The sequence below is a fragment of the Oncorhynchus tshawytscha genome, linkage group LG01 (genome assembly GCF_018296145.1).
Source record: "Oncorhynchus tshawytscha isolate Ot180627B linkage group LG01, Otsh_v2.0, whole genome shotgun sequence".
Lineage (NCBI taxonomy): Eukaryota > Metazoa > Chordata > Actinopteri > Salmoniformes > Salmonidae > Oncorhynchus > Oncorhynchus tshawytscha.
The window spans coordinates 16,515,851-16,541,065 of record NC_056429.1 but is presented as its reverse complement, the minus strand read 5'-3'; the positions used below and the strand labels follow the sequence as shown (position 1 = coordinate 16,541,065).

General features: G+C 45.3%; 1 protein-coding gene across 1 annotated transcript in view; it reads left to right on the top strand.

The window, feature by feature from the left end:
• The first annotated feature begins 315 nt into the window (after positions 1-315).
• LOC112228435 (transcriptional enhancer factor TEF-3) overlaps positions 316-25,215 on the top strand; it is a 40,945-nt gene continuing 16,045 nt past the window's right edge. Inside the window, exons 1-2 of the mRNA XM_024393798.2 lie at positions 316-320; positions 10,850-11,190. Coding sequence (XP_024249566.2) covers positions 316-320; positions 10,850-11,190 — 346 coding nt within the window. The remainder of the gene's footprint in view (positions 321-10,849; positions 11,191-25,215) is intronic.

The following is a 25,215-nucleotide window of genomic DNA, read 5'->3' as shown; positions in this document are numbered from 1 at the left end:
TGCTGAGGAGACTGTTCAGTGTGCTCATCCCACATAGCGAGCATTCTTCCTCCACTCGCACGAGAGAGCAGAATAATGTCCTAGATACGAGTCCTACAGGACAAACAAATCCCCTGGCCTCCAAGCCCCACCAACTCTACCAACCATCCTCCTCTCTAGGCTGTACATACTGTATGTCCAACAGGTCATCAGGCTGTAGTAGTGTACGTTCATATTAGCCAGAAGTGAACATCTCTCTTTAGGGATTATCTTGGACTGATCTCATGCAGACCAGTCTCCCTCTTGACCTTTGACCCTGTACCCTATGTGATTATTATGAGGTACAGTGGAGCAAAAAAGTATTTAGTCAGCCAACAATTGTCCAAGTTCTCCCACTTAAAAAGATGAGAGGCCTGTAATTTTCATCAGAGGTACACTTCAACTATGACAGACAAAATGAGAAGAAAAAAAATCCTGAAAATCACATTGTAAGATTTTTTATTAATTTATTTGCAAACTATGGTGGAAAATAAGTATTTGGTCACCTACAAACAAGCAAGATTTCTGGCTCTAACAGACCTGTAACTTCTTCTTTAAGAGGCTCCTCTGTCCTCCACTCGTTACCTGTATTAATGGCACCTGTTTGAACTTGTTATCAGTATAAAATACACCTGTCCACAACCTCAAACAGTCACACTCCAAACTCCACTATGGCCAAGACCAAAGAGCTGTCAAAGGACACCAGAAACAAAATTGTAGACCTGCACCAGGCTAGGAAGACTGAATCTGCAATAGGTAAGCAGCTTGGTTTGAAGAAATCAACTGTGGGAGCAATTATTAGGAAATGAAAGACATACAAGACCACTGATAATCTCCCTCGATCTGGGGCCCCACGCAAGATCTCACCCCGTGGGGTCAAAATGATCACAAGAACGGTGAGCAAAAATCCCAGAACCACACGGGGGACCTAGTGAATGACCTGCAGAGAGCTGGGACCAAAGTAACAAAGCCTACCATCAGCAAGGGCATTGAAGATGAAACGTGGCTGGGTCTTTCAGCATGACAATGATCCCAAAAACACTGCCTGGGCAACGAAGGAGTGGCTTCGTAAGAAGCATTTCAAGGTCCTGGAGTGGCCTAGCCAGTCTCCAGATCTCAACCCCATAGAAAATCTTTGGAGGGAGTTGAAAGTCTGTTGAGGTGTTACATATAATAAGGGTGGGCAATGTCTTTGATTCTGATCAAATCAATGTTTATTTGTCATGTGCGCCGAATACAACAGGTGTAGTAGACCTTACAGTGAAATGCTTACTTATAGGCTCTAACCAATAGTGCAAAAAAGGTATTAGGTGAACAATAGGTAAGTAAAGAAATAAAAACAACAGTAAAAAGACAAGCTATATTCAGTAGTGAGGCTATAAAAGTAGCGAGGCTACATACACACACCGGTTAGTCAGGCTGATTGAGGTAGTACGTACATGTAGATATGGTTAAAGTGACTATGTATATATGATGAACAGAGAGTAGCAGTAGCGTAAAAGAGGGGTTGGCGGGTGGTGGGACACAATGCAGATAGCCCGGGTAGCCATTTGACTACCTGTTCAGGTAAAAACTGTTGAGAAGCCTTTTTGTCCTAAACTTGGCACTCCGGTAGCGCTTGCCATGCGGTAGTAGAGAGAACAGTCTATGACTGGGGTGGCTGGGGTCTTTGACAATTTATAGGGCCTTCCTCCTCCTTCCTCTGAGGTCATGGATGGCAGGCAGCTTAGCCCCAGTGATGTACTGGGCCGTACGCACTACCCTCTGTAGTGCCTTGCAGTCGGAGGCCGAGCAATTGCCGTACCAGGCAGTGATGCTCTTGATGTTGCAGCTGTAGAACCTTTTGAGGATCTAAGGACCCATGCCAAATCTTTTTAGTTTCCTGAGGGGGAATAGACTTTGTCGTGCCCTCTTCACGACTGTCTTGGTGTGTTATGACCATTCTAGTTTGTAGTTGATTTGGACACCGAGGAACTTGAAGCTCTCAACCTGCTCCACAACAGCCCCGTCGATGAGAATGGGGGCATGCTCGGTCCTCTTTTTTCTGTAGTCCACAATCATCTCCTTAGTCTTGGTTACGTTGAGGGAAGGTTGTTATTCTGGCACCACCTGGCCAGGTCTCTGACCTCCTCCCTATAGGCTGTCTCGTCATTGTTGGTGATCAGGACTACCACTGTTGTGTCGTCTGCAAACTTAATGGTGTTGGAGTTGTGCCTGGCCATGCAGTCGTGGGTGAACAGGGAGTACAGGAGGGGACTGAGCACGCACCCCTGGGGAGCTCCAGTATTGAGGATCAGTGTGGCAGATGTGTTGCTACCTACCCTCACCACCTGAGGGTGGCCCGTCAGGAAGTCCAGGATCCAGTTGCAGAGGGAAGTGTTTATTCCCAGGATCCTTAGCTTATTGATTAGCTTTGAGGGCACTATGGTGTCAATGAATAGCATTCTCACATGGGTGTTCCTTTTGTCCAGGTGGGAAAGGGCAGTGTGGAGTGCAATAGAGATTGCATCATCTGTGGATCTGTTTGGGCGGTATGCAAATTGATGTGGGTCTAGGGTCTCTGGGATAATGGTGTTGATGTGAGCCATTACCAACCTTTCAAAGCACTTCATGGCTATGGACGTGAGTGCTACAAGTCTGTAGTAATTTAGGCAGATTGCCTTTGTGTTCTTGGGCACAGGGCATATGGTGGTCTGCTTGAAACATGTTGGTATTACAGACTGAATCAGGGACATGTTGAAAATGTCAGTGAAAGACACCTGCCAGTTGGTCAGCACATGCCCAGAGTACACATCCTGGTAATCCGTCTGGCCCCGCAGCCTTGTGTATGTTAACCTGTTTAAAGGTCTTACTCACACTAGCTATGGAGAGCGTGATCACACTGTCGTCCGGAACAGCTGATGCTCTCACGCATGCCTCAGTGTTGCTTGCCTCGAAGCGAGCATAGAAGTGATTTAGCTCGCCTGGTAGGCTCGTGTCACTGAGCAGCTCGCGGCTGTGCTTCCCTTTGTAGTCTGTAATAGTTTGCAAGCCCTGGCACATAAGACAAGTGTCGGAACCAGTGTAGTATGATTCAATCTTAGCCCTATATTGACGCTTTGCCTGTTTGATGGTTCGTCACAGGGCATAGCATGATTTATTTTAAGCTTCCCGGGTTAGAGTCCCACACCTTGAAGGCGGCTGCTCTACCCTTTAGCTCAGTGTGAATGTTGCGTGTAATCCATGGTTTCTGGTTGGGGTATGTACGTACTGTCACCGTGGGGATGACGTCCTCGATGCGCTTATTGATAAAACTAGTGACTGATGTGATGTACTCCTCAATGCCATCAGAAGAATCCTGGAACATGTTCCAGTCTGTGATAGCAAAACAGTCCTGTAGTTTAGCATCTGCTTCATCTGACCACTTTTTTATAGACCAAGTCACTGGTGCTTCCTGCTTTAATTTTTGCTTGTAAGCAAGAATCAGGAGGATGGAGTTGTGGTCGGATTTACAAAATGGAGGGCGAGGGAGAGCTTTGTACGCGTCTCTGTGTGTGGAGTTCAGGTGATCTAGAATTATTTTCCCTCTGGTGTGTTTGTGTCTGTTTGTGCGCACATGAGTCTGTACGTGAGTGTGTGTGTGTGTGGGGGGGTTCAGAGAGCAAAGTTGATCTGCTCCTTACAGGGCAGCACATTGGGACACCGTGTCAGAGACCATGTGCTCTCAGCAGAAGACATGCCATACAAATACATTCCTTTCTCTCCTGATGCTTTTCCACTCCCCGCCCAGCCTGATTCCTGATCATCATATGAGAGTATGTTTTCATTTGGGATAACGGCCACAGCGTTATGTGAGAGTATGTTTTCATTTGGGATGACGGCCACGGCGTTATGTGAGAGTATGTTTTCATTTGGGATAACGGCCACAGTGTTATGTGAGAGTATGTTTTCATTTGGGATAACGGCCACAGCGTTATGTGAGAGTATGTTTTCATTTGGGATAACGGCCACAGCGTTATGTGAGAGTATGTTTTCATTTGGGATGACGGCCACAGTGTTATGTGAGAGTATGTTTTCATTTGGGATGACGGCCACAGCGTTATGTGAGAGTATGTTTTCATTTGGGATGACGGCCACGGCGTTATATGGGAGTATGTTTTCATTTGGGATGACGGCCACAGCGTTATATGGGAGTATGTTTTCATTTGGGATGACGGCCACAGCGTTATATGGGAGTATGTTTTCATTTGGGATGACGGCCACGGCGTTGTGTGAGAGTATGTTTTCATTTGGGATGACTGCCACGGCGTTATATGGGAGTATGTTTTCATTTGGGATGACGGCCACAGCGTTATATGGGAGTATGTTTTCATTTGGGATGACGGCCACAGCGTTATATGGGAGTATGTTTTCATTTGGGATGACGGCCACGGCGTTGTGTGAGAGTATGTTTTCATTTGGGATGACTGCCACGGCGTTATGTGAGAGTATGTTTTCATTTGGGATGACGGGCACAGCGTTATATGGGAGTATGTTTTCATTTGGGATGACGGCCACAGCGTTATGTGAGAGTATGTTTTCATTTGGGATGACGGCCACAGCGTTATGTGAGAGTATGTTTTCATTTGGGATGACGGCCACAGCGTTATGTGAGAGTATGTTTTCAAGCTTTACATTCCGGTCCCGATTAGAGGAGATTGTGTCCAGCGGAGCCCCTCCCCCTCTCTGCTGCCCCCATACACCCCTCCACCTGCCAACCCTCTCTGACGTGGGCCTCAGTTGGTGCCCCCTGCAACCCATAGACCTTCCCAACCTACAGCACACTGAGTGGGCAACACACAATAGTTTGAATAAGTGGGCCTATGTGTATTTCAGTTTTCATAATGAAAGTGTGTGTGTGCTCGTCTGTATGTGTGTGTCTGTGTCTGGGAGGGGCCCCTGAGCGCAGCACCAGCTGGGGGATTATCCCGCTGAGCAGGCCCAGGGGAGAGGGGCCGAGGTAGGGGATAAGGGCGCCGTGGAAGGGGCAGCCTGGTTTAAGGGGCTTAGGTCAATTAACCCTGCTGGACACTTTGACTTAGGAACCTAACCAGCACTCTAATGGCTTATGCCCCACAGATCTCACTGCACTAAACATTCTCTTTCTTTATCAGTATTGGACTATTACATTGTAATTACAGTTGTCCTTTACTCCAGGTTACTTTGTGAGCAAAGTTATGAAACATACTCTCTTGAAGCACAGCAAAGATACAATGACCACAAAAACCATTTCACCATAGACCCCTTATTTAAAAAGTTACTAAGGTTCACCACCAGAGCGACGAAAGGGTCTCTACAGTGTAAGTTTGCCCTACTCAGTTGTTTTACTTGGTGTTATGACAAGGCCTTAGCAGGGGTTTGGCCGAGACAGATATTCCATTACAACAAGTTTCATAACTATTCCAGAAAGCCCACCCTAAACAAACTGATTGGAGTAAACACTGTCACACTTAGTATGGTGTGCTTGACAGAGCTTTAGTTCAGTGCTTCTTTAGGGTCAGTCAATAGTAATGAGACATAGTCTGAATTCTGCCAGAGGGCTACTACAAAGCAGGATCAATTAGTTAGCCAGCTAACTTGCCTAAATATTCTGACATAACTTCTTTATTTTTTAGAAAGATAAGTTTGAAATGGGAATGATCCAGTTTACTCAACAATGATAAACACATATTTAAGTTTAGCTTTCTTAATGAACCATAACATTTGCAGTTATTTCTGGTTGTATATCAAAGTTAGCTGGCTAACTCATTGATCCTGCTTTGTAGTATACCCCTCTGTAGTGTTATCCCCATCATTCAGGTTTTTCAATTAGGTTAATAAAGTGTCCATGTAGCCTGTACATTCCTGGGTTCTTTTGTTAACTCACTAAACTATAGTTCAGTATGGAGAGTCCAGAGAACGAGGGAGGGGGGAGAGGGAAAGAGAAACAGAGAGAGAAAAACAAAGAGCAAAAATTGAGAGAGCGAGAGGGAGGGAGGGAGGGAGGGAGAAACAGAGAGAGACAGACAATAGGGAGTGAGAGACAGAGAGAGAAACAGTGAGATAAAAAGAGAGAGAGAGAGAGACAGACAGACAATAGGGCCTAGGCTGTCATTGTAAATAAGAATTTGTTCTTAACTGACTTGCCTAGTTAAATAAAGGTTAAATAAATAAAAAAATATGGAGGGAGTGTGAGGGTCATTACTAGAGGTCGACCGATTATGATTTTAGAGCGTTGATACCGATACCGGTTACTGGAGGACCATAAAAGCCGATACCGATTAAATTTGTAATGACAATTACAACAATACTGAATGAACACTTATTTTAACTTAATATAATACATCAATAAAATCAATTTAGCCTCAAGTAAATAATGAAACATGTTCAATTTGGTTTAAATAATGCAAAAACAAAGTGTTGGAGAAGAAAGTAAAAGTGCAATATGTTCCATGTATAATATGTGCCATGTAAGAAAGCTAACGTTTCAGTTCCTTGCTCAGAACATGAGAACATATGAAAGCTGGTGGTTCCTTTTAACATGAGTCTTCAATATTCCCAGGTAAGAAGTTTTAGGTTGTAGTTATAGGAATTATAGGACTATTTCTCTCTATACCATTTGTATTTCATTAACCTTTGACTATTGGATGTTCTTATAGGCACTTTAGTATTGCCAGTATAACAGTATAGCTTCAGTCCCTCTCCTCGCTCCTCCCTGGGCTCGAACCAGCAACAAAACGACAATTAGCGCGCGCTAACTAGCTAGCCATTTCACTTCGGTTACACGAGCCTCATCTCGGAGTTGATAGGCTTGAAGTCATAAACAGCGCAATGCTTGACACACAACAAAGAGCTGCTGGCAAAACGCACGAAAGTGCTGTTTGAATGAATGTTTACTCGCCTGCTTCTGTCTACCACCACTCAGTCAGATACTTGTATGCTTGTATGCTCAGTCAGATTATATGCAACGTAGGACACGCTAGATAATATCTAGCAATATCATCAACCATGTGTAGTTAACTGATGATTATGATTGATTGTTTTTTCTAAGATAAATTTAATGCTAGCTAGCAACTTACCTTGGCTTACTGCATTCACGTAACAGTCTCCTTGTGGAATGCAACGAGAGAGAGGCAGGTTGTTATTGCATTGGACTAGTTAACTGTAAGGTTGCAAGATTGGATCCCCCGAGCTGACAAGGTGAAAATCTGTCATTCTGCCCCTGAACAAGGCAGTTATCCCACGGTTCCTAGGCCACCATTGAAAATAAGAATGTGTTCTTAACTCACTTGTCTAGTGAAATAAAGATGTAAAAAAATATACATATTTTTTTATCTGCAAATCGGCGCCCAAAAATACAGATTTCCGACTTGAAATCGGCCCTAATTAATCGGCCATTCCGATTCATCGGTCAACCTCTAGTCACTACCTGTTGTTTGTGTATGGATGTTGATCTGTGTGTGGTCAGTTTGCCCCATGGCCTCTGAATAGATACATTGTCTCATGTGTTTGTTTGGTTTGTGTATTTTAGTTATCTTGGTCATGTGTGTGTGTTCGTTTTTTTGTGTGTGTGTGTGTGTGTGTGTGTGTGTGTGTGTGTGTGTGTGTGTGTGTGTGTACGTGTATGGTTAACTGGCCAACTCATTTATGGAAAGCCCATTGGTACGTCAGGGGTCTCAGAGTAAGAGAGGGTGACTGGCTGGATGGAGATCGTTACTCACTCGTGGTTTTTCTGCACAGAAAAGTAATGGGGGAGCTGCCTAAGCATTTGTTTTATCCAAACAGTAGATCGGAATGGAAAAACGTTTTCAGTGTAAACTTCAAACAGCAAATGTTATCTCAGCCATATGGCTAAATGTGTAGAATTGCAGGACATTTGCCTTAAGCTAAATATTGTCACTGTGGCGAACAGGAGGGCCGAATACAACCAGGCAAATCATGATTCATACTGACTAACACTGTCAATAGCCTTAATTGGCAGCCCAGATTGCCTCTGGAGGAACACAAACAATGATTGAGATTCATCCATTTCTTGTGATGAGTTTTTCCCTGACCCAATGTCCTGACCAGTTCTCAGACATCTAGCCTGATAATTTCCTTGAGTGTTTCGAAGTGTAATTACCTAAATAACCCTGATATGATATGACCTCCTCCTTGATGTGTCTGACCAAGTGTCTCTGTCTATCCCCAACCTGGGTTCAAATACTATTTGAAATCTTTCACATACTTTGAACTAGAGGTCGACTGATTATGATTTTTCAACGCCGATGCCGATTATTGGAGGACCAAAAAAAGCCGATACCGATTAATCAGACGATTTTTATTTATTTATTTGTAATAATGACAATTACAATAATACTGAATGAACACTTATTTTAACTTAATATAATACATCAATAAAATCAATTTAGCCTCAAATAAATAATGAAACATGTTCAATTTGGTTTAAATAATACAAAAACAAAGTGTTGGAGAAGAAAGTAAAATTCCAATATGTGCCATGTATAATATGTGCCATGTAAGAAAGCTAACGTTTCAGTTCCTTGCTCAGAACATGAGAACATATGAAAGCTGGTGGTTCCTTTGAGTCTTCAATATTCCCAGGTAAGAAGTTTTAGGTTGTAGTTATTATAGGAATTATAGGACTATTTCTCTCTATACCATTTGTATTTCATTAACCTTTGACTATTAGATGTTCTTATAGACACTTTAGTATTGCCAGTGTAACAGTATAGCTTCCATCCCTATCCTCGCTCCTACCTGGGCTTGAACCAGGAACACATCGACAACAGCCACCCTCGAAGCAGCGTTACCCATGCAGAGCAAGGGGAATAACTACTCCAAGTCTCAGAGCGAGTGATGTTTGAAACGCTATTAGCGCGCACTCCGCTAACTAGCTCGCCATTTCACATCGGTTACACCAGCCTAATCTCGGGAGTGGATAGGCTTGAAGTCATAAACAGCGCAATGCTTGAAGTACAACGAAGAGCTGCTGGCAAAACGCACGAAAGTGCTGTTTGAATGAATGCTTACGAGCCTGCTGCTGCCTACCACCGCTCAGACTGCTCTTATCAGACTGCTCTATCAAATCATAGACTTAGTTATAACATAATAACACACAGAAATACGAGCCTTAGGTCATTAATATGGTCGAATCTGGAAACTATCATCTCGAAAACAAGACGTTTATTCTTTCAGTGAATTACGGAACCGTTCCGTATTTTATCTAACGGGTGGCATCCATAAGTCTAAATATTGCTGTTACATTGCACAACCTTCAATGTTATGTCATAATTACTTCAAATTCTGGCAAATGAGGTGGCCCAAACTGTTGCATATACACTGACTCCGCGTGCAATGAACGCAAGAGAAGTGACACAATTTCACCTGGTTAATATTGCCTGCTAACCTGGATATCTTTTAGCTAAATAGGCAGGTTTAAAAATATATACTTCTGTGTATTGATTTTAAGAAAGGCATTAATGTTTATGGTTAGGTACACATTGGAGCAACGATATGCACCGCATCGATTATATGCAACGCAGGACACGCTAGATAAACTAGTAATATCATCAACCATGTGTAGTTAACTAGTGATTATGATTGATTGTTTTTTATAAGATAAGTTTAATGCTAGCTAGCAACTTACCTTGGCTTCTACTGCATTCGCGTAACAGGCAGGCTCCTCGTGGAGTGCAATGTAATCAGGTGGTTAGATTATTGAACTAGTCAACTGTAAGGTTGCAAGATTGAATCCCCCAAGCTGACAAGGTAAAAATCTGTCGTTGTGCCCCTGAACGAGTCAGTTAACCCACCATTCCTAGGCCGTCATTGAAAATAAGAACGTGTTCTTAACGGATTTGCCTAGTTAAATAAAGATTAAATAAAAGGGGAATAAAAATAAATAAAATGTAAAAAATATATTTTTAAATCGGCCAAATCGGTGTCCAAAAATACCGATTTCCAATTGTTATGAAAACTTGAAATCGGCCCTAATTAATTGGCCATTCCGATTAATCGGTCGACCTCTACTTTGCACGTTTGCTTCAGCTTGTCTGTAGACTGCCAGATGGGCAGAGTTTACAGTTTTGGTACTATTTTATTGGTCCATTAAGCCAGGCAAGCTCAATCGAGCACAGATAAAGTATTTGAAAATGTCAATGGCGGTGTGTTTGAGATGTATTTCCCAGTCTGTTACTCCTCTGCCTCTCCCTCGGCCCTCTCTCTCCGGCCCTCTCGTCAGCCATCTCTTCAGCCATCTCCTTGGCCTCTAGGTGCCATGCTGTTTGTTTTCATGGCTCCATAATCTAATTTCTGGTCCGAGGTGCTTTATCCAAGTAGTATTAGCAACTCCCCATTGATGTGATCTAAGATTTCATAGCATTTGCGCGCACGCCGCTCTTCATATGACCACACTCAGCTGACATAGCTATCGCTTTCCTAGATAGTTCAACCTCCTTGGGCTGACGTCAAATGACCAGAATTCTGTTGTGGTTTTTGTTTCATCTTAATTTTACCAGGAAGTTTCTTGATGTTTGAATGTATGTTTTGATTGAGATCTGGCAAGTTTTTAGCATGGGAATAGCTTATCATACATAGTCACAGACAGTACATTACTATGGATACCAAGACAATTCAAAGTATCAAATACTTAGCAGCATAATCAATATTTGATAGCAATCCTTGTTATCCTTTAAAGCATATCATATGGTCATTCACTGTTTCCGATGGGTATTGCCTTCCTATGCTCTTGTTCTTGGCCTAACATTCTTCTAGCCTGCACTCCTTGACTCAACCTCACCTGACCTAAATGTTATGTATTTTGCTTTCTCAGGATCACTCTCCCCTGTCTTGTTCTGTCATTGGCCCCTGGAAGACACCATCTACACCCCACCCCAAGCCCCTTCCCCCTCCTGGGTCTACCCCCCGATCCCTCCAACCCCAGCCCTGTCCTGTGGTCCCCCCCTGCCCCCACCACGTCTGCGGAGTGGGTGCCGGCCCCCTCCCCTGGGGGCAGCAGTGAGGAGCTGAACGAGCCTCTGGACAAGGCTCTGGAGAACGATGCGGAGGGCGTGTGGAGCCCTGACATCGAACAGAGCTTCCATGAGGCCCTGTCCATCTACCCGCCCTGCGGACGCAGGAAGATTATCCTCTCCGACGAGGGAAAGATGTATGGTATGCCCTACCCTTTTCCCATCTATTCCCTGGCTTTATATGATGACTGACTATATGCTGTCCCCTCAAATGTTCATGTACATACACTCTCATGGAGCCATGTCCCTTGAAATTGAAGATATGCCAGTATGCCAGTTGTATCTGCACTGACCACTTTCCCTCACAAATAAGGCCTACATACGTATACACACAGTTGCACACACACACACACTCACACACACACACACACACACACACACACACACACACACACACACACACACACACACACACACACACACACACACACACACACACACACACACACACACACACACACACACACACACACACACACACATAGTTCTTATGCGTTGTGAGTGATAAATGGCAGTATCCCAGAGTACACACATAGTTCCACACACCCTCTCACTACCACCACCACTCACAGCACTCTGGTACACACACCATGCTGGGTTTCTGCCCAGCTGTCCCTCCCCTCCATCCACGTGGCTGAGTAGCGTGTAATGGCACCATGGATGTCACACGCCTCTATGCTGCTACTCACGTTCTGATTGATTCTGACATAATTCGTTCACCTTCCCTCTTTCCCTCAGCCATTTATGTACTATACTAGTATTCATTGACATTTTTGTAATTTAGCAGACTCTTTTATCCAGAGCGACTTACAGGAGTAATTAGGGTTAAGTGCCTTGATTCGAACCAGCGACCTTTTGATTACTGGCCCAACACTCTTAACCGCTAGGTTACCTACCGCACTATTCGATTACATAACTATGGTGAGGGCATGTTGTTTACCCTGTTTTGCCATATCTCATTATCAGTCATACATTTATGTCAGACATGCATTACTTAATTTCTTGTTGGCCTTCATACCTATGTTACATCATTGGCTTTTAAGTGTTGCAGTCCAATTAACATTTTGGAATAAAGGTGAAGAAAAAAGTTATATGCCATGATAAGGGAAAATATTTAGATAAGCAATGTGTTTCGGACATACTATCACGTTTCAGGTAAGACCCAAATGCAGACTGTGTCGAAGTAACAGTGTTTAATACAGCAACAGGGGCAGGCAGATGACAGGTCAAGGCAGGCAGGGGTCAATAATCCAGAGTAGTGGGGCTAAGATACAGGACAGCAGGCAGGCTCAGGGTCAGGGTCAGGCAGAGATCGGTAATCCAGAGTAGTGGGGCTAAGGTACAGGACAGCAGGCTGGCTCAGGGTCAGAGTCAGGCAGAGGTCGGTAATCCAGAGTAGTGGGGCAAAGGTACAGGACAGCAGGCAGGCTCAGGGTCAGGTCAGGCAGAGGTCGGTAATCCAGAGTAGTGGGGCAAAGGTACAGGATGGCAGGCAGGCTCAGGGTCAGGTCAGGCAGAGGTCGGTAATCCAGAGTAGTAGGGCAAAGGTACAGGACAGCAGGCTATATATATATATATATATACACACAGTACCTTTGGAAAGTATTCAGACCCCTTGACTTTTTCTACATTTTGTTTCGTTACAGCATTATTCTAAAATGGATTAAATCAAAACAAATTCCTTAGCAATCTACACACAATACCCCATAATACCAAGAACCCAATGGTCACTCTGACAGAGCTCCTCTGTGGAGATGGGAGAACCTTCCAGAAGGACAACCATCTCTGCAGCACTCCACCAATCAGGCCTTTATGGTAGAGTGGCCAGACGGAAGCCACTCCTCAGTAAAAGGCACATGACAGCCCTGTTGGAGTTTGCCAAAAGGCACCTCAAGACTCTCAGACCATGAGAAACAAGATTCTCTGGTCTGATGAAACCTAGATTGAACTCTTTGTCCTAAATGCCAAGCGTCACGTCTGGAGGAAACCTGGCACCATCCCTACGGTGAAGCATGGGGGTGGTAGCATCATGCTTTGGGGATATCTTTCAGCGTCAGGAATTGGGAGGCTAGTCAGGATCGAGGCAAAGATTAACAGAGCGAAGTACAGAGAGATCCTTGATGAAAACCTGCTCCAGATCACTCAGGACCTCAGACTGGGGAAAAGGTTCACCTTCCAACAGGATAACGACCTTAAGCACACAGCCATTACAACAAAGGATTGGATTTGGGTCAAGTGTCTGAATGTCCTTGAGTGGCCCAGCCAGAGCCCGGACTTGAACCCGAGTGAACACTTCTGGAGAGACCTGAAAATAACTGTGCAGCGACGCTCCCCATCCAACCTGACAGCGCTTGAGAGGATCTGCTGAGAAGAAAGGGAGGAACTCCCCAAATACTTGTCACGTCATACCCAAGAAAACTTGATGCTGTAATCACTGCCAAAGGTGCTTCAGCAAAGTACTGAGTAAAGGGTCTGAGTACTTATGTAAATGTGTACCTTTTCAGTTTTTTCTTTTTTATACATTTATACATGACTTTTTCCATATTTTGGACTAACCCTAACCCTAACCCTATTTTGTTCTGATATTTCTTACATATGGGATAACATCTGTAAAATGCCCCTCTCCCCATTGGTGTGATTAATATATCTGAGGGTTTAGATCTTAATAAGGTAGTCACCTCATACAAGTACTTGGGAGTATGGCTAGATGGTACACTGTCCTTGTCTCAGCACATTTTCAAAGCTGCAGGTTGAATTTAAATCTAGACTTGGTTTCCTCTATCATAATCGCTCCTCTTTCACCCCAGCTGCCAAACTAACCCTGATTCAGATGACCATCCTACCCATGCTAGATTTTGAAGATGTAAATTATAGATCAGCAGGTAAGGGTGCTCTCATGCGGCTAGATGTTCCTTACCATTCAGCCATCAGATTTGCCACCAGTGCCCCTTATAGGACACGTCACTGCACTCTGTACTCCTCTGTGAACTGGTCATCTCTGTATACCCGGCAAAAGACCCACTGGTTGATGCTAATTTATAAAATCCTCTTAGGCCTCACTCCCCCCTATCTGAGATACCTACTGCACCCCTCATCCTCCACATACAACACCCGTTCTGCCAGTCACATTCTGGTGAAGGTCCCCAAAGCTCACACATCCCTGGGTCGCTCCTCTTTTCGCTGCAGCTAGCGACTGGAAGGAGCTGCAACAAACACTCAAACTGGACAGTTTATTTATTTTGTATTTTTAACCCCTTTTTGATCTTGCTAATCGCTAACTTGGGAGAGGCTAAGGTGGAGTAATGTGTCCTCCGAAACATAACCCGCCTAACTCCCGGCCATGGCTGGTTGTGACTCAGCCCGTAGTAACGCTTCTTGCACAGCGATGCAGTGCCTTAGACCGCTGCACCACTCGGGAGGCCCCAAACTGGATAGTTTTATCTCCATCTTTACATTCAAAGACTCAATCAGGTCACTCTTACTGACACTTGTGGCTGCTTCGAGTGATGTATTGTTGTCTCTACCTTTTCTCCCTTTGTACTGTTGTCTGTGCCTAACAATGTTTATACCAATTTTGTGCTGCTACCAGGTTGTGCTGCTGCCATATTGTTTCGCTACCGTGTTGTCATGTTGTATTGCTACCATGCTATGCTGTCATGTGTTGCTGCCATGCTGTGTTGTTGTCTTAGGTCTCTCTTTTTGTAGTGTTGTGGTGTCTCTCTTGTTGTGATGTGTGTTTTGTCCTACATTTTTATTTTTAATCCCAGCCCCGTCCCCACAGGAGGCCTTTTGCCTCTTGGTAGAGTGTCATTGTAAATAATAATTTGTTCTTAACTGACTTGCCTAGTTAAATAAAGGTTAAATAAAAAAAATCTGTGTACGCAACCAATAAACTTTGATTTGATAGGACACACTAGGTCTTGCTGGTAGACATCTGCTAACAGATGGCTTGCGATAACGATAGCTCGTCTGCTGGTGGTGGAAAAGCGTTGGGTCCAAACGGAGCAGGTGGTTGTGTGCTTTTCAGAGGAGGTCTGTCATCTCCCCTCTCTGAGCGAGCTCCTTTAGCCTAGCATGTGGCTAATGGCTATCTGGGCCCGGCGAGTTCACAGCCGTCCCCTGATCAACTCTAACCCCTTATAAAGCCTGCAATAATGGGACGGAGGAGAGGGGGCAGGTGTCACATTCTGTTTTAGGGGAAGAGAGGCTGGGGAGGGAGGGGAGGGTGGTGAGAGCTGGGGGTCGCGCTGAGGTGCCCCTTCCTCCCCACGGGGGTCAGGGGCGGGTGATGCGTGCCAGGGAGCACGATGGGCCGTTAGGAATGGCATGCGCTTGGAACCGGGGTTCAAGGCAGCTCCGCTGTAACCCTATACCAGAATAGACGTTTACCCTTTGAGTGCTTGGAGTGAGGGGAGGGAAACAAATAAACACCAAGGCAGCGGCGGTGTCTTGTGCGGCTCCGGGGCATTCTGCACCTGTTTCGTGTGTGTGTGTGCGTGTGTGTGTGTGTGTGTGTGTGTCTTTATGCCTCCCTCCTCTGTACGCTGCTATTTCTGGGATTTAACATGCTCTCTGCCCCCCTCCCCATCTGTACGTCAGTCCGTCAGTCTCTCAGCGGGTCTGTCTGCCTTTCAGCTAACCTCCAACTTCTCCCCAAGTTCACCACAGCCTCACGGCCAGATAAAATTTACTACATGAGAAAAGAGACAAGACTGAACCCGCTGCCCACCCACACCCCATCAGCCCCTAAACAGCTAAGCCCACCCACCACACTGACCCCCCATCCTGTTTAATCAGCCCTGTCAGGGTCATTGACAGACTTTTCGACACATTGCTACAACTCAACTCATTTCAACCTAAAGCTATGTTAATTTCATTCTCAGGTTGAGGTTTTCAAATTTAAGTATGTCATTACATGAAGTGAGAGGAAAACCTATGGAAATACACTACCGGTCAAAGGTTTTAGAACACCGGCTCATTCAAGGGTTTTTCTTTATTTTGACTATTTTCTACATTGTAGAATAATAATGAAGACATCAAATAACACATATGGAATTATGTAGTAACCAAACAAGTGTTAAACAAATCAAAATATATTTTATATTTGAGATTCTTGAATATCCACCCTTTGCCTTGATGACAGCTTTGCACACACTTCCCATCCAACATGAGAGAGCTTGAGAGGATCTACAGAGAAGAATGGGAGAAGACTCGAGGCTGTAATCGCTACCAAAGCTGCTTCAACAAAGTACTGAGTAAAGGATCTGAATGTCTAACAATCTGTTTTTGCTTAGTTATTATGGGATATGGTGTGTAGATTAAATTGTTTTTTTCCACCCTAATCAATCTATTTTAGAATAAGTCTAATATAACAAAATGTGGAAAAAGTCAAGTGGTCTGAATACTTTTCCTGAATGCACTGTATTGCATTTCCTGTCTATAACACTGAACAAGTGCCATTCCAGAGGCAACAATGCCATATTGAGATGGGGAACCGTTCATTTTGTGGTATGCGTGTAGATCCTCTTCATCCAATTGTAATTTCTTATATCGAGAGGAATGTTTTTGTCTCATATTTCCTCATGTATTCATGGCATTTTTCTCATAATAGTCTGGCCATCATGCTTATTACTCACTGCAGTTATTAGCTTGCTTATTAAGACAGTGTCACGGATATTGTGGAGGTTTTTGTGTGGCAGTCATTCGGCCTGCAGTGCCAATGAAAACATTTCCTGGCTTCCACCGGTCCCGGTTGTGCTTTGCCCCATCCAACTAACGTCCGGCGTGTAAAGTGACAGGGATCCACCGAGTAGAAAGGCTTGTCAGATCTGGGATGACAAATGATGTGTGTTATAGGGGAGGAGGGATGGACAGTTGGATAAGTGCTTTGCCCCGAGGTATAGGATACCCATATAGGCCGTATATGAAAATAACAAATTTGATAGTGGAAATGTTGGTTGTTTATTTACAGTTATTGAATATTTAAGTGATAATGCCAGAGAAGCTCGGTTTTAACCAATCAGCATTCAGGATTAGACCCACCCATTGGATAATCACTCATAACTAATCACTTGTATTATTTACATAATCAGAAAAAGGCAATAGTCTTATGCCTAATGCAAAAATAACTGACAGAGTATAATATTTTATTCAGTCATCATGTTCTTTCACACCTGCTCTTCCGCTATACCTCCTATAGTGAACATCTGTTTTCTCTGGCCTTCATTGCAAGGGTTTTATTGCCGACAAACATCTTGACATGTTTGTTTCTCTTGTGTAGACGCCAACGTGCCCTGCAAACAGAGAGCAGCAGTTTTTTCTGTCAACCCTCATTAATAACAGTGTATGATGTAAAGGAAAGGCCCAATGGAAATAAATAATTATCCTCCTCACCCAGGTCCCAACCTTTCCAGTCAAGTGAGAGATTCACTGACAGAAGGCTGTGTGTAGCTGGTAGCCTTTTGATAAAGTGCTCCTGTGTCATGTTTCTTTTGTAATTGCAGCTGAGACAGGACAGAGTTCTCAGTACGGTCACCATATCATTATTGAGTACTACTGCAGTGGGGTCACTGTTTGCTGTCTCCAGAGAGAGTACTTGAAGGCATGGCCAGGTCAGGGGTTTGTTGGGTAGTGAGTGGGTAGTGGCGACACCTGAGCCCTCCTGAGGATGAGGCTGGGGCGGTGCAGGGGGCACAGCACAGCAGTCACATGGGGGAGGTCCTGAGTCTGAACCTGACCTCGGCTCTGTAGCCCTAGCCCCTGTCTTGACCTTCACTCTCACATTGTTCTTAACTGACTTGCCTAGTAAAATAAAGGTAAAATAAAAAATTAAAAAATGTAAATACCCGTGGTATACGGTCTGATATACCACGGCTGTCAGCAAATCAACATTCAGGGCTCGAACCACCCAGTTTATAATATTATGTAACCGGTGGAGAGGTGCGGTTCTGTATGGATTCAAATGAAACAGAGTAAACAGTCAGCTGCTGCTGTTACAGTGATTTCACATTTGAAACGCAATGTTCACATCCCGTATCTTTGAATCCCGGTCTAAGTCTTTACAGCAGGGCTGTTCAATTCCAGTCCTGGACGGCCAAAACGCTTCTGCTTTTTGTTTCTACCTGGTGGTTAATTGCACACATCTGGTGTCCCAGGACTGAATCAGTCCCTTATTAGAAGAAGAGGATGAAAACCAGAAGTGTTTTGGCCCTCCAGGACTGAGAGTGAACAGCTTTGCATGGACAGCGCCATAGCAGATAGTGTCAGTAAGAGAGAAGTGAGCTAGCCAGTGGCTTCAGAGACGGGCCTGTGTCAGGAGTCTCCACGCCACCACTCCAAATCTCTCAGCTAGCTATCCTATCCGAGGGGAAATCGCACCCTGCCAACACATTCCTGCCTGCGGCCTAAATCTGACCTTAGTTATCGCCCAGAGACAGAGAGGCTGTCGGAAGCCGTACGGCTGGCAGATGTGCGTTCATAAAGCGGCTTGCTGTGCGTGTGCACGTGTGCTCTCTGTCTAACAGAGATGGTTTGTGTGTTACAAAGTGGCTGGCATGTTTGGCCTAATCATGTCGATCCCATGGAACGCCACTGTTCAGAATAGATGGAGAGTAGACATAAGAAGCTGGGTCCTCTGTTGTCATCTGTGCTGGAGTCTGGAGTGGCTAGCGAGGCTGGGATGGCTATGTGCTATGGTGTGAGTGGATGTCATGAGGGTGTGAGTGTTTGTACACAGAGGTCAAGTGGTGTAGCTGCGTACGCACACACAAGTACAAATACACACACACACACATAATAACCCAGTACGCCCCCATGGGGCAGGCAGCAGAGAGAACAGATGCAGGCCCAGTGCTGCAGCAGGCAGGGCAGTCAGGGTGTTGGTATGTGAGGAATGCTCTGGGAAGGAGAGAACACAGAGAGCAGGGAGAGCAGGGACTGACCGTTCGGGGACAGAGAGGAACCCTGCCTTGAGAGGAGGCAGATTTATGACAGGGATGGAGGGGAGGGTTGCACCTACACCTTCGCGTGACACATCCTGCACCCACCACTAACCCCTCTGACCTTTCCCTGAGGATGTGAGGGTGAGGGGACCAAGGGTGTTTCTTGGAGCTCCCAGATGATCTCTAGACCAGCCGCGTTCCCAGAGTCGGTCACTGCTCTGGAGAACTTGGATCTTATTTCCTGATCCCAGTCTCTAACCTACCTGACCTAAACCACTGAGTTGGCCAAGGACAGGCTGCTGCTCCGTCGCCCCCTCTGGAGTCTAGACACCACCCATTCAGTTGACACAGTCACACGATCACACGATAATGACCTCATCATTGTGCTATTGAATGACTACTTCTCAGTGTCTCTGATCTGTCTAGATCATTTTAAAATCATACCACCCGTCCATTTCTGGGAGTGCCATCTGATATATAGTGCATTTGGAAAGTATTCAGACCCCTTGACTTTTTCCAAATTTTGTTATGTTACAGCCTTATTCTAAAATGAATTAAATACAAATCTACACACAATACCCTATAATGACAAAGCGAAAACAGGGTTTTAGAAATTTTTGCACATTTATAAAAAAATATAAAACAAATACCTTATTTACATAAGTATTCAGGCACTTTATTGAGACTCGGAATTGAGCTCAAGTGCATTCTGTGTCCATTGATTGTTCTTGAGATGTTTTTACAACTTGATTGGAGTCCACCTGGGGTAAATTCAATTAATTGGACATGATTTGGAAAGGCACACACCTGTCTATATAAAGGTCCCACAGTTGACAGTGCATGTTATAGCAATAACCAAGCCATCAGGTCGAAGGAATTGTCTGTAGATCTCAGAGACAGGATTGTGTCGAACAACAGATCTGGGGAAGGGTACCAAAATATTTCTGCATCATTCCCCAAGAACACAGTGGTCTCCATCATTCTTAAATGGAAGAACTGAGCAATCGGGGGAGAATGGACTTGGTCAGGGAGGTGACCAAGAACCCGATGGTCACTCTGACAGAGCTCCAGAGTTCCTCTGTGGAGATGGGAGAACCTTCCAAAAGGACAACCATCTCTGCAGCACTCCACCAATCAGGCCTTTATGGTAGAGTGGCCCGACTGAAGCCACTACTCAGTAAAAGACACATGACAGCCCGTTTGGAGTTTGCCAAAAGGCACCCAGAGGACTCTCAAACCATGAGAATCAAGATTCTCTGGTCTGATGAAACCAAGCTTGAACTCTTTGGCCTGATTGCCAAGCATCACATCTGGAGGAAACCTGGCACCATCCCTATGGTGAAGCATGGTGGTGGCAGCATCATGCTATGGGGAAGTTTTTCAGCGTCAGGGACTGGGAGACTGGTCAGGATCGAGGGTGAATATGAACGGAGCAAAGTACAGAGAGATATTTGATGAAAACCTGCTCAAGAGCACTCAGAACCTCAGACTGGGGCTAAGGTTCACCTTCCAACAGGACAATGGCCCTAAGCACATAGCCAAGATAATACACAAGAAGCTCCGGGACAAGTCTCTGAATGTCCTTGAGTGTCCAAGCTAGAGCCCAGACTTAAACCCGATCAATCATCTCTGGAGAGACCTGAAAATAGCTGTGAAGCGACGCTCCCCATCCAACCTGACAGAGCTTGAGAGGATCTGCAGAGAAGAATGGGAGAAACTCCCCAAATACAGGTGTGCCAAGCTGGTAGCGTCATGCCCAAGAAGACTCAAGGCTGTAATCACTGCCAGAGGTACTTCAGCAAAGTACTGAGTAAAGGGTCTGAGTACTTATGTAAATTTGATATTTCAGTTTTGTATTTTTAATACATTTGCAAAAATGTCTAAAAACCTGTTTTTGCTTTGTCATTATCGGGTATTGTGTGTAGATTGATTAGGAGAAAAAAAAACAAATCAATTTTAAAATAAGCCTGTAACGTAACAAAATATGGAAAAAGTCAAGGGGTCCTCTTTAACAGCTCATTAATGACTAGGTTTAATGGTAACAAATACAGGATGCTAATTTTGAATGGGCTGAGTGGACTGGGAGGATGTCATGTGTGTAGAGACTTTGTGTGACAGTATGTGAACATAATGCCAAATCTTGGCTCAAATTATTTTATTAGCACAATGCCAAAAATCTGGATTCCACTCAAGTCACCGCAGAGACCTCCCTAAGTCACCCCAGAGACCTCCCCAAGTCTTCACAGAGACCTCCCCAAGTCACCCCAGAGACCTCCCCAAGTCTTCACAGAGACCTCCCCAAGTCACCCCAGAGATCTCCCCAAGTCTTCACAGAGACCTCCCCAAGTCACCCCAGAGACCTCGCCAAGTCTTCACAGTGACCTCGCCAAGTCACCCCAGAGACCTCCTCAAGTTACCCCAGAGACCTCCCCAAGTCACCCCAGAGACCTCCCCAAGTCACCCCAGAGACCTCCCCAAGTCTTCACAGAGACCACCCCAAGTCACCCCAGAGATCTCCCCAAGTCTTCACAGAGACCTCCCCAAGTCACCCCAGAGACCGCCCCAAGTCTTCACAGTGATCTCGCCAAGTCACCCCAGAGACCTCGCCAAGTCTTCACAGTGATCTCGCCAAGTCTTCACAGTGACCTTGCCAAGTCTTCACAGAGACCTCCCCAAGTCACCCCAGAGACCATTAATGACTAGGTTTAATGGTAACAAATACAGGATGCTAATTTTGAATGGGCTGAGTGGACTGGGAGGATGTCATGTGTGTAGAGACTTTGTGTGACAGTATGTGAACATAATGCCAAATCTTGGCTCAAATTATTTTATAAGCACAATACCAAAAATCTGGATTCCACTCAAGTCACCGCAGAGACCTCCCCAAGTCACCCCAGAGACCCCCCCAAGTCTTCACAGAGACCTCCCCAAGTCACCCCAGAGACCTCCCCAAGTCTTCACAGAGACCTCCCCAAGTCACCCCAGAGATCTCCCCAAGTCTTCACAGAGACCTCCCCAAGTCACCCCAGAGACCTCCCCAAGTCTTCACAGTGATCTCGCCAAGTCACCCCAGAGACCTCGCCAAGTCTTCACAGTGACCTCGCCAAGTCTTCACAGTGACCTTGCCAAGTCTTCACAGAGACCTCCCCAAGTCACCCCAGAGATCTCCCCAAGTCTTCACAGAGACCTCCCCAAGTCACCCCAGAGACCTCCCCAAGTCTTCACAGTGATCTCGCCAAGTCACCCAGAGACCTCGCCAAGTCTTCACAGTGATCTCGCCAAGTCACCCCAGAGACCTCGCCAAGTCTTCACAGTGATCTTGCCAAGTCACCCCAGAGACCTCGCCAAGTCTTCACAGTGATCTCGCCAAGTCTTCACAGTGAGACCTCGCCAAGTCTTCACAGAGACCTCGCCAAGTCTTCACAGAGACCTCGCCAAGTCTTCACAGAGACCTCGCCAAGTCTTCACAGAGACCTCCCCAAGTCACCCCAGAGATCTCCCCAAGTCTTCACAGAGACCTCCCCAAGTCACCCCAGAGACCTCCCCAAGTCTTCACAGAGACCTCCCCAAGTCACCCCAGAGACCTCCCCAAGTCTTCACAGTGATCTCGCCAAGTCACCCCAGAGACCTCGCCAAGTCTTCACAGTGATCTCGCCAAGTTACCCCAGAGATCTCCCCAAGTCTTCACAGAGACCTCCCCAAGTCACCCCAGAGACCTCGCCAAGTCTTCACAGTGATCTCGCCAAGTCACCCCAGAGACCTCGCCAAGTCTTCACAGTGATCTCGCCAGGTCTTCACAGTGACCTCGCCAAGTCTTCACAGAGATCTCACCAAGTCTTCACAGAGACCTCGCAAAGTCTTCACAGTGACCTCTCCAAGTCTTCACAGAGACCTCGCAAAGTCTTCACAGAGACCTCGCCAAGTCTTCACAGAGACCTCGTCAAGTCTTCACAGAGACCTCGCCAAGTCTTCACAGTGACCTCGCAAAAAGTATTTGCCTGTTTTTAGTCAGCAACTGCAAAGTGCACAAGAAATGTGGAACACTTTTTTTAATTCAAAGGGATTAAAGAAATATGCATTGAGGTGCTCAAACAATTGGCGAGCGAGTGCACCTTCTGATAAATACTGAACGCTTGAGCAGTTCCAGCCTGGAAATGAAAATAAGATTCAGAGTGAATGAGTGCCGTGACTGGGCTGTATGTGGAGACATAAGGAGACTGAGGGAAAGGTTTAAGTCCATAAAAGCATGACACAAAGGGAGCCCTACAGCTGTGTGTGTGTGTGTGTTTGTGTGCATAAAGAGGTTACAATCGCCCTCCTTAATTTAAACTATTTTGTGAACATGTCGCCACTTCACAGAAAACCATCACCGCCAAATTCCCCCCAATAGCCTCTAATGCTAAAAAGCGGCCACTTTTATAAGTCGTAAATTTGCCTGCAGTGGACTAGTCCCCTATTAAACTTTAACACTGTTAGGGATTGATTAGTGGAAAGTTACTGTATGTCGGAACAAACACCGTCCGCTAGAACCTTATCCCCAGCAGCGAGGCTCAGAAGAGAGCTGGAGAAACTATGTTTTGCATTCCATTCATAGGTTGCTTCCCAAATGGCACTCTATTCCCTATATAGTGCATTACTTTTCACCAGGGCTCTGGTAATAGGGTACCCTTTGGAGTTCAAGCTGAATCTTATCACTTTTATTGCCTACCAGTGTTTCTGGGCTTCTTCCTCGACGTAACTGGGCATTCTGATTGGTCAGACGGGGTAGGGTCGGGTTTTCTGACCCAAGCATCACTATGTGAGGAAAATATTATGCTGGTTGTTCCACATTGCGTTGCGTGACTGATCTCTGTGTTAATTCACATCGAGATGTGGTGTGACAGGGAAAAATTACAGTGTTTAAGAGGTGGTGCAAACTCGACTCTTCTACAGCTGGGAGGCACGCTGTGTGTGTGTGTGTGTGTGTGTGTGTGTGTGTGTGTGTGTGTGTGTGTGTGTGTGTGTGTGTGTGTGTGTGTGTGTGTGTGTGTGTGTGTGCATATAGTACCAGTCAAAAGTTTGGACACCTACTCATTCAAGGGTTTTTCTTTGTTTGTACTATTTTCTACGTTGTACAATAATGGTGAAGACATCAAAACTATAAAATAACATATGGAATAATGTAGTAACCAAAAAAGTGTTCAAGTATATTTTAGATTCTTCAAAGTAGCCACCCTTTGCCTTGATGACAGCTTTGCACACTCTTGGCATTCTCTCAACCAGGTTCACCTGGAATGCTTTTTCAACAGTCTTGACGGAGTTCCCACATATGCTGAGCACTTGTTTACTGCTTTTCCTTCACTTTGCGGTCCAACTCATCCCAAACTATCTCAAGCTGGTTGAGAGAATGCCAAGAGTGTGCAAAGCTGTCATCAAGGCAAAGGGTGGCTACTTTGAAGAATCTAAAATATATTTTAATTTGTTTAACACTTTTTTGATTACTACATGATTCCATATGTGTTATTTCATAGTTTTGATGTCTTGAGTATTATTCTACAATGTAGAAAATAATAAAAATAAAGAAAAACCCTTGAATGAGAAGGTGTGTCCAAACTTTTGACTGGTACTGTATGTGTGTGTGCATGTGTGTACAGGGCCAGGGAAAGAGGTGAGAGGCCACATGACCATTGAAACAAGTCCTTTGCCCTGTAACCAAAGCCTTGATGGAGGAACAAGCCTAAGATTTACTGCAGGCGTATTCTATAAACATTGACACACACAGACCAGCTGCCGAGCGGCCTCTCCAGGCCTGGCCTCCTTCGTCACTCTCTGTGGCTGTGGTGTCTCCTCTGAGCCCGGCCTGGGATCGCATGGCTGCTATACCCCTTCACCTGCTCAGCCACTGTGACCTGTCTTTCAGCAGCACCAGCCCCACAGGGTACACAGACCAGGGCAAGCACACACACACAAGTGCGGTTGCACACACATGTACGTACTTGCACATACACACCCACACACTTGCGTTTACACAAATACACACTTTTACTGATAACACATCTACATACACACACACTTACACCAATACAAACACATACAGGACACATTAGCACAGACTCAGACACCCCTCCCACCTCTGCAGCTGATTTTCCTAGCCAACCACGTCCAGCATGCTGATGATAAGTTAGCAGTACCTCATCATCCCCTAGCTGACCTATCCTCCTACTGACACCATGCCAAGCCTGTTGCAT